Below are 16,942 nucleotides of genomic sequence, written 5' to 3' on the forward strand. Positions count from 1 at the left end.
TGCTTCTCTTATGCGTTTATTATCATGTCAACAGGGGTAGTTGCAGTATCTAGTTTTAAAGTAAGCTCTTGTACCTGGTCTGCATTTTCTCCATTGAGAGCTAGGTCATAGATTGGGAATAGGCTGTTTTTTCAAGCTAGGAGTAAATCTTTCTAGAGATTCTATCATAATATGCTCCAGAAATATTTTGGGTGTTTTTTAACTTTCTCCACTTTGATTACTCAGAAGTAAGAGCTATTCGCATTTGTATATAGGGCTTATATAATAATGATTTTTTTTGTTTGTGTACTGATCGCCCTAATCACTTTCTGTCGTGCTCATCTAGAGTTGCTTCTTGCTTGATGTTTTCTTTTATGCACCATATAGGTTTGTGCGCTAGTTTCTAAGGTCGCGCTATGTTGATGTCAATGCTCTGTTTGTTTTTGCTGGATATCAGTCGCTCTGTTGTTGTTTTCTTCCACAGTAATGGGTAAGTTAGTTTGTTTTCTTTTATTCTTCGCGATGTAGTTTTAAAGTCGTTGGTAAAATAATCTTGTGAATGGCGGTCTCAAGGAATATGTATTTTCCTTGTTTAGGGACGCAGACTTGGGAACCTGTTGCAGTCAATCCTAATTTGTTATGGTATCGTCCTTACATCCATGGCATTAGGTTGTATGCTTCGCGAGCCCTGATGAAATTGTGGCATTGATCTTATATCTATTTTGAATAACTTGATTTTGTAAATACCATTTATACTATTCATCATTCATGTTATAATACTTCATCTCTTTATTAAATTGCTTAACTTGCACTCTTGTTGTTAACTAATGTAAGTAAACTTATCGTTAATAAACAACCTATTAAGTAATTAACTGTCAGAGATGTCCGGGAAGTCTAACCACGACCAAATTGCAACCCTGACAGAAAGTTAATAAGCAGTGTAGGGTGAGGAGCCCGGGAAACCATATCATACCCTAAATAAATCTGTTAACCCACCTGACACTTGTCACATGACATCACGCTAAATCCGGTCAAAAGCTTTATTTGAGTTCTATGAAGTAATGTAACATTTTCTTTTTGCGATGTTTGCCTTTTTTCTTCCAGTCAGATGTTAAATATTTGTTTGTTTATGTTATTCATCCAGTTTTCATTGAACGAACATTTGTTCGTGCTCCTTATACTTACATAAAAAGTTATCATTAGCATCTCGTGATTACAGATGTCCAACATATGACGCAGCTGTGTATCAAGAATCGTACTATTTAGTCAGTTGAGAAGTTAGTTACAAAGCAAAAAGATTATAACATCTAACATAAAATGCCTTTGATATAGTTTAGTTGTAATTATTATAAATTTGCTGTAGCACAGGCTACCATGCTTCTATTGCACCTTTAAAGTTCTCTGTTCCAATCTGTTTTGTGTACATGTGGGAACAGGTTAAGCTTTTACAGTTTATGGGTTAGGGTTATTGAATTCTTTTAAGTTTAAGTAAATTCTGCTATTGCATTTCAACTCAGCCAAACATTTTCTAGATGTATATAGACTTTCCTGACGTCTACTAAAAAAAAAAGCGAGTTATTTTAACAAAACATGTGATAATATGTGAGACCTTTTTTTCAGCAATGTGGAAACATATTCCAAAGCTCTTTCATAATCATGTGTCTTTTTATTTGATTCCATACGTCGAACTGACATTGTTTATACTGTCTATTTATTTCAAGATTGCTCCTGATCTAACTATAAATAAAACTCTTACAATAGAAACAAAGCAAAAACAATAAGTAAATAACTATAAATATACTTTAATTAATCCATAATATATGGATATAAGGTAGTGGGGTTTCAACATAAATGTAAAACTGAAAAAATAATGTTATATTTTCTTGTTTAAATATAACAAATTCTACATATATGAATATATTCAAAATAAGATTTAAAACATGAGCATCATTCAACCATAATCTTTAATAAAATATTTACAATTTACCCATATCTCACTTTGAACACTGACAACAATGCAAGTTTTTAAATATATATATATATATATATATATATATATATATATATATATATATATATATATATATATATGCCTTATATATACATGTGTAGAGTACTATCTTTCTTTGAAAATGTTAGAATTAATCTTTCTTACATTTAGTTATTTATTTTTTTGTGGTTAATATTAATATTAAACAAAAAGTAGCCCTTGCAACCAAAACTTCGCAATCAACAATTATGGTGAAATATATGATTTTCTATTTCAATCCATTTTTTTCATCAAATTAGGACAACACAAAACCAACAACGGGGGCCGCAACAAACTAAGACGTAATACATAAACACGCTCTGATATGGAATTCTCTATATCAATCAACGACAGTTTAGACTAGTATGTGAGCAACTTGTCCGCTATAATGCCCCAATATTCTTTTCATTATCTTTATGTGGTATGCATAATGAAAACACTATAAGAGAAAGCTCGTAAAAATTTACATTTGTATTTAAAAATGCTTTAAAGATTGCTAGAAGACTGAAACACCAAAATGAAATGCCAGTTTTACAAAAATGAAGGAAGAAAATGCCCTTAATTTTTTAAATGCAAATTGGCTTCTGGTTTGGGTAGTTTCGCTTTGATAAGTTTAACTTTATTAATGTTATTTTTCTATATTTAAGTTTTGCTTAATTCTAAATAAAGGGACTTTATAATAGTAAAATGTGTAAGAAAAAAAAAAGAAATCCATCGAAACTATACCATTATATTTTGAACAGTAATTACGCGCCTTAATCCTGCTATATTTTACATCATATTTCTCTCTTTTCCATTACTTTTTTAAAAAAATAAGATAACATAAGTTTTAAAGCCGTAAGTATCTTTTTCAAGACATTTTTACGTTAACGTTTTGCTAAACAGCATATTTTTAACTGTGTATTTACCATTGACAATTTCCAGAGTATCGACCATTGTCAACAGTTTCGTTCTGAGTGTTATTTTATCTTCTTCTTTTGTTCGATTATCAAATAAAATAACTCTTTCCTCGCATTCCTCTAGTAGATTTCGAAATGCTCCCTCTTGTTGTAAAACCCAGTTTTCAAAGGCAACACTTTCATTTGTAACAAACTTGTCACCACAAGTAAATATGATTATGCTATGCTTTCGTAAAAAATCTTTCCCTAAAATGCTTTTTAAAGATGTTATATTTTCCATATCGTTATGTGTAAATCTGTTTTCATATCGAAGAATTACAAGTATAGCGTCAAATCCTTCAGGCACTAACTTTATTGCTGCTTCAAAAATAGAAAACAGGGAGCAGGGGTCGTTTGTTTTTTCAATCGGTAGTGAATTTAAACTTCGGCATTCAACTATTGCAACTACAATATCTTGGACATTATCTGCACATAATTTTTCAGAAGTTGAATTGTTCCATAAATCTGACGTTTCAGGAAATGCTTGTTTACCAAGAATAGTATTTCCAGTGGCACTTTTACCGTTTCCGGCTCCGCCAATCAAAAGCAATCTAAATATTTGTGTGTCTTCGATCCTCGAGCCTTAAAAAAACAAAAACAGTTTAAGTTAATAGATTTTAATGAAAAAAACCCACACAAGTTGTAGTGTAATTGTAAGCATATAACTTGATATTTATTTAGAAATATAAAAATATACAATATCTAAATAAGACGAATAGCTAAACGAAAAAAAAAGGTTAAAAATTGTATTACAATTTAGTAAGCGGTAAATAGTTTCCTTCAGGGCAAGAGTGGGGTGGTACACGTTTCTTGATATTCTTAGTTTTGGAATTACGATTAATCGCGGCCTATTCCTCCACAAGAGTACCAGGGAATGGGCTAGTTAGAGCCTAGCTCGTGGACGCCAACAAGACCACCCGACACAGCCGGCGAAGGCCGCGCCAGTTAATCCAGTCTTTGACCCGCGAATCAGCCAGGACCCAGGAAATCCCGGCCATACTCGAGTGTCCAGCGTTATCCTCTTTTTGGAGATCCCGTTGGGTCTCTTACTAACCGTTGACTCGGGGCCCCACGGGAATATAGCTGGACCCCAAACCCTTTCATTGCACTTTTACACTTGCTTACTGCTCATCCATTTCTAACATGCAACCTGTACTACTGACCACCCTAAGAGTGCAGAGTGTCCACCCGACGACGACGATGAGGTGGTACTGGAACGCCGAGATCTGATAACAGGAGATTTTGTACGTCTCCAGCGCCCGGATGGTGATTTTATCCCCACTGCTGTTGTTTTCTTCTAAATCAGTGATTTCCAAAGGGTTCTATATAGACCTCAAGTGGCTTCTAAGGGGTCTACGAGAATGAAAAAATGAGTCTGGGGTCTATGAGATGAAAACAGTGTTTACAATTGTGGATGTGATCCAAGCAGGTCGAGTCTATAGATTTTGTAAATGTTAACATCGTATTTAAATAGCGTAATTGTGTCTATGTGAACAATGACCAAATGCAAAAAGAAATGCAGATTTTTAAGGAGAAAGCATCCCGTGCAATGCGAATAACGGTGCGGTAATTCATTATTTTTTAGGTACAATGAAACACTGTATAAAATGTTATCTTTGTCATCTTAATATTGCAAAATAATATCTTCCATTTTTATATAATGTATATAATTTTAAATACATATATATTTATATTAAATAAAATCAACTATCATCACTTATCAGATAATTTATAAATTTGTTCGTCTGTTGTCGGCAACAATAACTAATTGTTAACTATTTCAACTTATACCGAGAATGGAAGTGGAAGAAAAATATCCATCAAACCATAACAAATCTAGCGTCATTCTTACCATCTATTTCTTCATTGAAACCATCCGTAGAAATGGGACTTGCAATACCAATAGTATCATTCAGCAACGGTTTAATTTCATCTGTATCACTTTCTTTTTGTGTTGATCGAAAATTTGAAACAAACACTTTTTAAAATACACAATAAAAGCAAAGTTTATCTAATGTTGTAAAATCATATATTATATTACCAATTATGAATTGACTAATTGGTTAATCGTACAGAGCTTACGAAAAATTTACAATACAGTCGATCTAGTTGCTGCATTAAAACAGAAAAACAGAAGAAAAGAACATTGTAGTTCTTTAACATCGAGACAGATGTGAGACAGGGGTGCGTCATGTCTCCTTTCCACTTCCTCTTAGTCATCGAATGCATAAAGAGGAGAGCAATAATCATACTGCCTTGGCTTTTATATTGTTTGAACAAAATAACGAGCTTGAATTTCGCTGACGACATTGCACTACTTAGTTCTACAAATAAAAACATTAAAAAAAATGAAAATTGAGGGAGAGCCCAGGTAGAGAGGCATCCAAAATTGACCTCCTTACAACATTGGAGAAAACTAAAACTGTTCGAGTGGGAAATAAGGCAAAGGGTGCGCCGTCGGGCTTGACGAGTTAGAGCTTGGAGAGTTGTCAGCATCATAGCAAACGATGGGGCCGTCTTCCATGACTACAGCTTAATTGGACTAACAAAATTGTTTGAGGTCAATAAAAAGCAAACTTTCTACAGAATGTCATCCCAACTCCAATATATGTTTGTGAAACATGAGGTCATCTTCCAAAATTGAGAAAAGTATAAATGTAGCTAAAAAATTGCTAAAACGGATTTTAGGAGTCAATAACAGAGCTTGGGTCTGAAATAAAAAATTCTCTTCAGAACTGGGACTCGACGACTTATCGTGGCTGCGACCAAGCGTAGAGATGAAACATGTCCTCTACAGAATGAAATACCAAGAGTTGCAATGGTATGGAGACCCATACGAGGAAAGCACAAATACGGACGTTCTCGTATAACTTGACTCCACACTTCCATGGAGGACTTCAGAGCACTGGATACCACCTGGGAAAAGGCTTCAAATTTGCCAGTGACAGATTTTTAAGGAGAAAGCATCCCGTGCAATGCGAATAACGGTGCGGTAATTCATTATTTTTTAGGTACAATGAAACACTGTATAAAATGTTATCTTTGTCATCTTAATATTGCAAAATAATATCTTCCATTTTTATATAATGTATATAATTTTAAATACATATATATTTATATTAAATAAAAACAACTATCATCACTTATCAGATAATTTATAAATTTGTTCGTCTGTTGTCGGCAACAATAACTAATTGTTAACTATTTCAACTTATACCGAGAATGGAAGTGGAAGAAAAATATCCATCAAACCATAACAAATCTAGCGTCATTCTTACCATCTATTTCTTCATTGAAACCATCCGTAGAAATGGGACTTGCAATACCATTAGTATCATTCAGCAACGGTTTAATTTCATCTGTATCACATTCTTTTTGTGTTGATCGAAAATTTCAAACAAACACTTTTTAAAATACACAATAAAAGCAAAGTTTGTCTAATGATGTAAAATCATATATTATATTACCAATTATGAATTGACTAATTGGTTAATCGTACAGAGCTTACGAAAACTTTACAATACAGTCGATCTAATTGACTAATTGACAAACAATTTTTGTAAGCTTTATAAAAAAAGATTTTTTTCCTATGTGTCCGCAAAAAAGTATGAGCTTAATTGTAACTACTAATGATTTAAGTTTTCGTCAAGATAACATTTAGGACATGATTGGAATGTATTAAATTTGGATCCGTTTTCTTTTTATATTTTTTCCCAGGCCAGTGTCTTAGGTAAAAAAGAAAACAAAAGCTTATAAATTAAATATGTATATATGTTCGTTTTAGCAAAAGAACATATATTAAATAATGAAAATATATTATTTTATTGTCCTACCTTTTTTATCATTTTTCTGTTTAAAATTTTGAGTTGACATTTCTCTGGTATTTTCTTTGGAGTCATTCCCACACTCTGTTGCCACACCATTCACATTTGTTTCTTTTAAGTTAACTTTCATTTTTTGTAGGTGTTCTATTTATGTACAATAAACAAGCAATATTTTAATTTATTAGCAGCTGTGTATGAAGGATTAGCAAAGGGAAAAGATCGTCTCTCGAGACTTAAAATACCACAGATTATGTTCCCCTGGCAACCAAATCATTAAATAGGAACTACCTTACTTACTTAGACTTAGGTCCTCCCGCGACGTTCGGCGCATTGGGTGGCAAGCTGTCTCCATAATGATCTGTCACTGGCAATGTCTGAAGCCTCCTCCCACCTGGTGTCCACTGTTCTGAGGTCCTCCATGAAGGTGTGTCGCCAGGTAATACGAGGACGTCCCTTTTTGCGCTTTCCTCGTTTTGGCTTCCATCGCAACTCTTGGTGTGAGTAATTTATTTTGACGTAGAACATGTCCCGCAAACCTCATGCGACGCTCAGTCACAACCTCACTAAGTGTTCGACTCCCAGTTCGGCATAGGATTTCATTGTTTGAGATCCGGTCTGTGTAACTGACTCCCAAAATCCATCTCAGCTATCTCTGTTGAGCCACATTTAGTCTTTTCTCAATTTTGACGGATGACTTCCACGTCTCACATGCATATGAAGCAGTTGGAATGACGATTGTGTTGAGAAGATGTATTCGAGTCCAATGACTTGGCTAGTCCAAATAGACTGTAGCCTTTGGAAAATGCTCCCTTCCTTTCATATTTGGCACGCTATATCACGGTAAGCATCTCCATCATTTGTTATGATGCTGCCAAGGTACGTGAACTTGTCCAGCTCTTCAAGCTTTGACTCGCCAAGTCTGACGGGAACACCCTTTGCCTTATATCCCACTCGCATAATTTTAGTCTTATGCGGAGGCCAATTTTGGGTGCCTCTCTTTCTAGGCTCTCCGTCATTTCTTGAATGCATTTATTTGTAGCCCCGAGTAGTGCAACATCATCAGCAAAGTCCAAGTCCGTCAATCGGAGTTGTTCATGCCATGGAATACCAAAGGCAGTCTGGTTCATTGCTCTCCTCATTATGTAGTCGATGGCTAGGAGGAAAAGGAAGGGAGATAAGATGCACCCCTGTCTCACACCTGTCTCGATTGTAAAAAACTCTGTTGTTCCCTCTTCTGTTTTAATGCAGCAAGTAGACTGACTCTAAAGGTGTCGTAGGATCTGGACGAATTTTTCAGGGATACCGTATTCTCTTACTATTTTCCATATTGATTCTCGGTGGACACTATCAAACGCTTTTTTGAAGCCCACGAAACTGATCGTTAGCCGTTGTTGGTACTCAAGACTTTGTTCTATGATATTTCGTAAAACGAAAATCTGCTCTGTACATGATCTGCCTCTTCGGAAACCTGCTTGTTATTCTCTGAGCCTTTCATCTACAGACTGTTGAAGCCGTCTCAACAAAACAGTGCTGAAAACTTTGCCTGGGACAGAGAGGAGAGTAATGCTCCTCCAGTTGTTGCGGTCTGCCAAGTTGCCCTTTTTTGGAAGCTTTACAATCACTCCCTTTTGCCAGTCCTCTGGGACTTTTGAAGTTCGCCAACAGAGATTTAAGAGATCAGTCATTCTGTTAACAATGCAATGTCACCCATATTTTAGCATTTCTGCTGATATCATGTCTAGTCCTGGTGCTTTGTTATTCTTTAGCACTGCAATGGCCATGGTAACCTCCTCAGCAGTTATTGGGTCTGTCTTGACCTTGAGATCATTGTCTGGAGAGGGGCCCTTGAATATGTAAGTTAGGTCTGGCGAAGGTTAGTTAAGGGTCTCTTTAAAGTGCTCTACCCATCTTGCATCCTGTTCTTCTTTCGTTAACAAAGTTTTGCTTTGCTTGTCTTTTATTGGGCCCCATGTCCACTCTTTGCTCCAGTGAGATCTCGGACAATACGATGGAGAGTTTTTGTGTCATTTCTGCTTGCAGCTGCTTGTGTCTCTTGTCCCTTCTGCTCAATCCAGTCCCAGTTTATCTCGCCGACAGCTTCTCTTTACTTTCAGATCTGCTTCCCTATAGGCTTCTTCCGCTAGGCTGCGATCCTGTGTTTCATTTTTCTGATCTCGTATACGTTTGGCCTACAGAAACTACCTGATACAAACTTTTTGCATGCATATTAAAAGTGAATCTGGAGTGATTGTTTGTCTTGTTCTCTTTTGATCTAAAATTTTGTTTGGAACTTAGGGTGCCCGTGTGTCCACCCAACTTTAATTGTCACTACTAATGATTTAAGTTTTCGTCAAGATAACACTAAGGACGACATGATTGGAATGTATTAAATTTGGATCCGTTTTCTTGTTTTCTTCTTTCCAGGCCAGTGTCTTAGATAAAAGAAAAACAAAGCATATAAATTAAAAATGTACATATGTTGTCCTACCTTTTTTATCTTCTTTCTGATTAGAATTTTGAGTTGAAATATCACTGGTATTTTCTTTAGAGTCATTCCCACACTCTGTTGCCACACCATTCACATTTGTTTCTTTTAAGTCAACTATTACATTTTGTAGATGTTCTACTTATTTACGATAAACAAGCAATATTTCAATTTATTAGCAGCTGTGAATCAAGGGTTGGCCTCAATAGTCAACAAGAACACAACAATCAAATCATTAAATAGGAACTACCTGATACAAACTTTTCGCATGCAAATTAAAAGTGAGTCTGGTGTATTTCGTTTGCCTTGATCTCTTTTGTTTTAAAATTTTGTTTGGAACTTAGGGTGCCCGTGTGTCCACCCAACTTTAATGGGTACCTGACATTACTTGTAGAAAAGTAAAGGCGGTTGGTAGTTTTACTAGCAACATTAATCCTCATTAATCTTAGGCCACTGAAACAGATTACTTTTATATCATCTGCCCTATAGATCACAAGGTCTAATAGGGGAACTTTACTTTAGTTCAGTTTTGAAAAATAAATTACGCTTTTTAAATCAAAACATAATAGAAAGAAATATATTTAAAACCTATATTCTCAGATAAATCTAAGATTAGTTTGAAATATTTTTCTTAAATGTATGTAATATGTAGAATTTAATAAATTTAAATGAATCGAAGGGTAATATGGATCACATATAAAACACAATACTAATGCGATTATTCGAAACAGGATCACAATAGCAATGGGGGTCTAACGATGACCTGATGACTATAGCCGGAACACTTAACTTATAACCTATATGGCCATATCACGAGGTCTTGAGACTTTCTTCTAGGATCAGTAGCAGGAAAAAGAAGAAGACTTAGAAACTAATCAATGTGCTAGACAACAAGAAAGATTACAAACATGAAAGTCATTAATTAAAATAAAAGCTATCATGATATAATGAATTGGTGATAAAATTAAAACAGACATAGAATTTAGAATAAATGTTTGTTTTTTTAAATGCAAGGCATATGGGTAATTTTAACATGGTAAACTAATTAAGTAGAATTATCACCAGTTCTTCTTAACCCTTCTTCTATAACAATAGCTGTTTAAAACTTTTTGATTATAAGAAATTTACAATTGTGCGAAGTGCAGAATATCATTTTATCAATTTTAAAATTAAAGACAAAAATGCATTGGTAGATTATTTGTAAGTTAGTTTATTCTTACCATCTGCTTTATTTGTCTGAAAAAGGTAAAGCTTCATCTATATTTGGTTACAAACTAGATCTAAAATAGAAAACAGAAGAAAAGAAAAGGCTAAATATATATATATATATATATATATATATATATATATATATATATATATATATATATATATATATATATATATATATATATATCTAATTCGCTAAGGTTTATTACTTATTAAATACGTAATGGAAGATGGAAGAGTTTGTTTTTGTCTTAAACTATTGTGCAACGCTATCATTTGACGAAATTTATAAAATTGGTAATATCGCTTTTCTGATAAAAATGTGATTTATAAAAAAAAATTTTGTCTACAAAAAAAAAATAAAAAACAAGAAAATAAAAATCAACTAAATACATGTAGCAGCTTGATCACTGAACTGTTCACAACATACACATTTGTCATCTTATAAGCTATGAAAATAAGCAAAACAAGAAAAGAAATTGGATGGCTGCCTGGTCGTGCGGTTTGCGCGCTGGACTGTCGTTCAGATTTATCGATGGTCCCGGGTTCAAACCCTGCCCGCTCCCATCTGCCGTCGTCCTGCGGCTGGTTTGGACTAGGAAGTAATAATCGTCAATCTGAAGGAACATCCGAAACATGTAAAACAAAAACAAAACATTTAATTATGTTATATTTGTAATAACAGGTTCTAACTAATTGAAATGATAGCAAATATATAACGTTATAGAATGTTATTTTTTAATTACACACTTACTTTCACTCTTTTCTTTTTTCTGAAAATAAAATACGATAACTAGCCTTAGTTTTAAAATGTTACCAATGAAAGAGTAAAGACATTTAGATACAATCGCTAAGTAAAATGAACGCAAGTATGAAACTGTTTATAAATATTTAACACAGTATGAAGACTTATTATTATATAATTACAGATGGGAAACGAAGCAAACCCGAACCGACAAACCCTGACTCGATGTCTACTTACGACTGAACCGAGCCAGAACTTTAAAACTGATCGGTACGAACCGAGCCGAACTAACTGTTCTTATTTTAACCAAACTGAATTTAAAAATTGTAAATATTTTTAGAAGAAAAAGACAACAACTTAGTTATCAGCGAGATAATTTAACAGTTATTTTATTCTTGGAAAATTCAGCCACTTTCTTGCTAGCCTTGTCCTTCAGAACTTGTCTTAGCATCTTACCTGCATAATTTCTGTTTGTCTTCTTTTGATATCAACGTGAAGGGTACCGTGGCATTTTATATTTTTTTTTATGAAATGGAAGATTCGAATTTGTTCAAAGAAGTTTCAGATATCATAGAGGATGTTTTTCTTCCTTGGAGAAATAAATGAGAGTGACTACTAATATGGAAGGATGTGAAAGTAAACTGGCAGCAAGAATTACAAAAAAAGTCGAATCTATCGGAACCTCTAACGTAGGATGTTGAATCAAAATGAAGTGAAGATGTGTTTAGCACTGTAAATTGTATACATTTTCAAGCGTTCAACCACACCATTTCTAAGAATAAGAGTTCAAATACGAAGACTTTTTATTTTACATTTAAGTGTGCTGGTTGAGCAGAGGAAAGATTTGAAAACCTTTTAAATTATTAATTATATCTAAACTAATTCAATAAACTAAAAGAAAAAAAAAAACTAGTTGATTTAGCTGACATAAGCGCATTCTAAACAAAATTGAAACTCTTTATTTAGCAGGTGGAAAGGGTCAAAAGCAATGTTACGTATTCGCCTCACAGACGAACATCTATAGTGCTTAGAATTTGTGTCTCATCAATGCAGCGGCATTTTCAGAAGTTGTTTTCGACTAAACTTCCTACGTCTTATGAACTTGTGTAAGCAATCTAACCAAGACGAGACGCATTGGCTGAGTAGTAAAGTATCAAGAGTTCCGTGTTCAAATAAAACACTGGGATTTTTTTTTTATTTCGGGATCTTTATGGCACCTTTAGTCCTCTCAACGCTAATGGGTACCTAAAGATAGTTGGGAAAAAGTAAAGGCAGTTGATTTGGTCGTTGTGCTGGTCACATGACTCCTTAGCTACCGTGGGACACAGAAACTTACTTACATCATCTGCCCCATTGGAAGGAAGGGGACATTTTTGTTTCTTTTTTATTGTATTAATTGGTTTCTAATAAAAGTGCTTTATTTTTTTATTTAAAGTTTTTGTATATTTAATGTATTAGTCTGTCTGAAACAAAATGTGTTAAATGTAGACTATCTATAAACAAAAAAAGTGCTGTAGAGGAGGTTATCCGATTACTTGCTGCATTATAGGATGAAAATAACATTACGGTTGAACTTACTTTAAAATGATCACCAAACACGGTATCAATAAAAATAGCAAAAGTAACATGTAATATAACTCCTCCTGAGTCTCTGAAATACATTTTAAAACGAAATTCAATAAATGTCAAAAATTAAAAAAAAATAATAAAAGAGAAAATAGAAAGAGAAATATAGAAGAAAAAAGGGGAAAGAGACAGCTTTTAGAATAGGTAGAAAAATAGATAAAGGAAACGGGAAAGAATAAGAAACGGAGAGAATTAGGAAAGTGAGATGGCAAATATAAAAGAAATTTGGAGTCGGTCTTTAAAAACTATTACAATTACTCTTATTACCTTGCATACTTTTCATGTGATCAAAAAATGTGATCAAAAAGTTGGGGGGAGGGGTTGACACATATCTCGAAAACGGCTTTAAAGCCTTTTTCAAGAAATCTGACACATTATGTAGAAATGTGAAAAAAAAAACTTAATATTAAATATTTGTCAAAGTAAGACCAAAATGCAAGTTCAAAACACAAGCAATGTACCTGATGTGACCATGTTTTGGCTGCAGAAAAGAGCGTAAGACAATACTTTAATGGCAATCAATATCAAAGACCAAGTCTACAGGACCTGTGTGATGACTACTCTGCTTAACGCTTCTAAAACATGGTCAATTTACTGTTGGCATACATAAAAAGTTGAACATTATTCTCCTACAATGCTTAAGCTGGATTTAAAAAATAAAGTGGCAAAATAAAATAGCAATGAGGAAATACCAACGCTGTTATCAGCAGCAGACGCCTTGGCTGGCTTGGCCACGTTCACAGAATGCCACAAGTATGACTTAAACAAGACATTCTGTATGGTGATCTGATAGAAGGCAGGAGAGTCACTCACTTTTGCAAACTCAGCATAAAGGTCTTCATTAATAGTAGGTAAAAAGAGGCATTGGAAAGATTTAGATAGCAAGCGAAAAGGAAGTTGTTTTTTAAATATAATCCTTTTAAAATTAAATTTAGCTCATGCCTCTTTTTTTTTAAGCACACACCAATGGGAGTGTATTAAATAAAGAGTCGAATAAAGAAGAAAATTTTGAACAGTGTTGTATGTAGAAACCATTAGCTGGACTGTTAGAATTAATTTTCTACTATTTAATCGTGGTCGCTTTCACAAAAGATACTTGCGCTCCATCATGGAGATACGGTGGTAAGACCGCACTACAATGTCCTTGCAAACGTCAGTTTGGACAGTATAAAAAGACTTCTTATGGTCCGACAGTTATGCTGGGCAGGGAACGTATCACGTATGGGGGACGAACGTATGCCAAAGGCAGTCCTTTTTGGTGAGCTAAAAGGTGGTCGACGTAACAGATGGCCCCACGAAAACGCTTGATAGAGCAGCTTAGACGCCAACTTACCTTAGCTGCTAAAGAAGAAAGCATGCGGCCTAAGAACTAGACAGCTGGGTGTCACTCATTAAGGTCGTGGGATATCCATTTGAGACCAAAAGAAGATCCGCTGCCCACCTTGGATCTGTTAAAATATGTAGGTCACAGCTGGGGCTGCGTAGCCAAAGGAAATACTGCATTCCTCATTAATCTTCAGAATCGAAGACCAGCATCGTTTTATTATTATACGTATTTATATATTACTTACTCAATTAAAAATACTCAGAATCAATACTACATCACAAACTGGAACCAGTATTGTAGTCTAGACTGTTTTTAAATGTGTCCAATATGGCATCTTTATTACTTCAGTAGAATTTTCTATTTTCCAAATATATTTATTCATTGGTGTTACCAGTATTTTTATTTTCGATGTGAGGAAAGGGAAATAGGCGGGTAGAAAATGTTCCTTTTTTACCTATCATTCAGTTGCTTTCAAGGATAGAATGATTGTTCTTACAAGAGGTCAGCAACTTTTCAATAGATGATTTGTCTTTAGAAAAATGGTTGCAATGTTATTTGTAAGTAAATTGTAGATAATAAAATTTGCTTTTCATTTAAGAAAGAATACATACCCTCAATTCGATCTTTATTTATTCTGATTGAACATGTGACATTGAAAAATGTGTTCTCACAAATTTTGAAAGAGAGAGCTATTTGTGCATAGGACTTATTGTCGTAGATTTTCCATGCGTAGAATTCCTCATTTAAGAAATAATGATTTGTTAATTCTTTTATTTTTTTTATGTTTATCTCCATTTCTTTTTGTTCAGCTGATTTGACTTTGTACTGAAATTGTAGAATATCTTGACTGAGTACAATATCACACTGGTTAGCGTGTATTGTTTGGTTGTCAACTTTTAAATCTACTGGATTCTTGATTGGCTCTGTTGATATTTTCAAATACTTAAACATTTATAATTATTTTAAATCACTTTCAAACATGTATTATGAACTTATTTAATATATAATTTAATTTACATAAAAATTATACATGAACAAGAACAATATTAAAATTTTTCGTGTTTTGAAAAAAAGGCGTGTAAATTAATAGTAAATATTTAAAATTATCAAGCATGCACTATTTCTAGTAAATGTTTTATTGAAGTGCTTGATAAAAAAGACCTTATTCTTAATAGTAATTATTTTACTCCATATTTTAAATGTTACCTTGATAGTATCTTATTTTTAATGGTTCGCTGTAGCTATCTTTGTTGGTCTTCAATACACCCCGCACAAATAATTCACTTTCATTTTTCTCTACAGTAGCATTCCAAATAATGTGTAAGATATTAGGATCAGCTGTTTGTTTGCATGTACAACTACGTAATGATTTCGCTAAACATTCTTGAGGTAAGAATAAACAGACCTAGCGATACAGAAATATATGTTAATTATTTTGTTTTCATATAAAATAAAGTTAATCTTTTTGTTCTTTATTACGACGTTCCAAAAAAAAATAAAGATTGTTACGTCCGAGCCTAAACCTTCTGCAGGACTACCTTGGTTCGCTCCACCGAAAGTAACCGTGAAAAAGGATCATTGATCAGTACGGTGAGGAGGAGTGCAGGTTTCTGTGGGGTTGTCAGGAAAGTGAAGTGTTTGAAATAGTGGACTCTTAGTTCTTGAAGGGTGAAGGACTTTTTTTGGCGTCCTAGAAGGGAAACACAGAGCTACACAAATTGTTGATCTTGTGATATCAGCGAAAAACGTAGAACCAGTGAATGTAATGAAAATTAATTGCGTGCACACATACACATAGAAAAATATTTCAAATACATATATATGTATATGTGAAGGGGGGAGGGAAAGACCCCCTCCCCCGCCTCTTATCTTATCTTATATAATACAGACGTTACTTGAAAAAAGAAGATGATTACGTCCTATGCGTCATGCATTCAGTCATGCATATTAACCAATGACTTAAATTCTTAAAAGTCACTGGTTTTCCTGGCTAGCTCAGGCAACCCATTCCATGCTCTTATAGCACTAGGTAAGAAGGAGTATTTGTACAAATTTGTCCTAGCATATGGGACGAGGAATGTGCCTTTATCTTTGTGTCTTTCGGAGTATTTTATTAAATTTTGTTTTTGTATTTGAAGATTATGGTTCAGTGTCTAATATGTATAATTGCTACTTTACTTTTGAGTCTTCTATCCTGAAGGCTTTCTAAATTTAGTGATTTCACTAAAGGTGTTACTCTAGTCAAATGTGAATATTCGTTTGTTATGAATCTCACTGCTCTATTTTGTGTCTGTTCCAGTTTCTGAATGTTTTCTTTTCCTCAAACATTTATATAGATAAATCAACAAAGAAGAGTTTGGATAAAAAATGCTTAAATACTCGTCAAAAGTGAACACTTACATTGTACCATGTGGAAGAGTCATTGTTCATATTTTGTATTCCCAGTCCAACTGTAGAGGTATTGGATATGTTAAAATACCCAGACACAGATGCGTTCAGGGGATCTTTAGAAACTTCAGGACAATATTGATCATAGTCGTCTTGAAAACTTATGTTTAGTAAAAGTACAATTTCCTGAGAGATAATATCTGCTATTTAAAATAAAAATATATATATATAAAACTAGAGCAATATAAAAACATTTTATTAAAATATTTTAACTTAATTTCATAGAATGAATGTATTTAATTTTTATATGTGTGTAGTTGTGTTTACCTTAAAGTTAATACCATTGGCGGACTGGGTACATAAATTGTAGAATTCCAAAATTGCATGTCACA

General features: G+C 33.8%; 1 protein-coding gene and 1 long non-coding RNA gene across 23 annotated transcripts in view; one reads left to right on the plus strand and one right to left on the minus strand.

Moving 5' to 3' along the window:
• Positions 1-16,942, plus strand: part of LOC129922779 (uncharacterized) — a 19,093-nt gene continuing 2,151 nt past the window's right edge. Inside the window, exons 1-2 of the long non-coding RNA XR_008774639.1 lie at positions 1-227; positions 15,465-15,551. This is a non-coding gene — a long non-coding RNA (uncharacterized LOC129922779). The remainder of the gene's footprint in view (positions 228-15,464; positions 15,552-16,942) is intronic.
• LOC129922777 (uncharacterized) overlaps positions 1,766-16,942 on the minus strand; it is a 27,063-nt gene continuing 11,886 nt past the window's right edge. For 17 of the 22 annotated variants that reach the window (XM_056009951.1, XM_056009949.1, XM_056009941.1 and 14 more), the window contains 11 exons: positions 16,563-16,753; positions 15,369-15,567; positions 14,774-15,085; positions 12,788-12,860; positions 11,219-11,237; positions 10,476-10,491; positions 9,259-9,396; positions 6,780-6,914; positions 6,225-6,317; positions 4,799-4,924; positions 1,766-3,528 (listed from right to left, as the gene is read on the minus strand). In XM_056009951.1, coding sequence (XP_055865926.1) covers positions 2,870-3,528; positions 4,799-4,924; positions 6,225-6,317; positions 6,780-6,914; positions 9,259-9,396; positions 10,476-10,491; positions 11,219-11,237; positions 12,788-12,860; positions 14,774-15,085; positions 15,369-15,567; positions 16,563-16,753 — 1,961 coding nt within the window. In that variant the 3' untranslated portion in view covers positions 1,766-2,869. The remainder of the gene's footprint in view (positions 3,529-4,798; positions 4,925-6,224; positions 6,318-6,779; positions 6,915-9,258; positions 9,397-10,475; positions 10,492-11,218; positions 11,238-12,787; positions 12,861-14,773; positions 15,086-15,368; positions 15,568-16,562; positions 16,754-16,942) is intronic. The other 5 variants (XM_056009955.1, XM_056009954.1, XM_056009960.1 and 2 more) reach the window with 3 other exon arrangements.

Source organism: Biomphalaria glabrata, chromosome 14, assembly GCF_947242115.1.
Source record: "Biomphalaria glabrata chromosome 14, xgBioGlab47.1, whole genome shotgun sequence".
NCBI classification, from domain to species: Eukaryota; Metazoa; Mollusca; class Gastropoda; family Planorbidae; genus Biomphalaria; species Biomphalaria glabrata.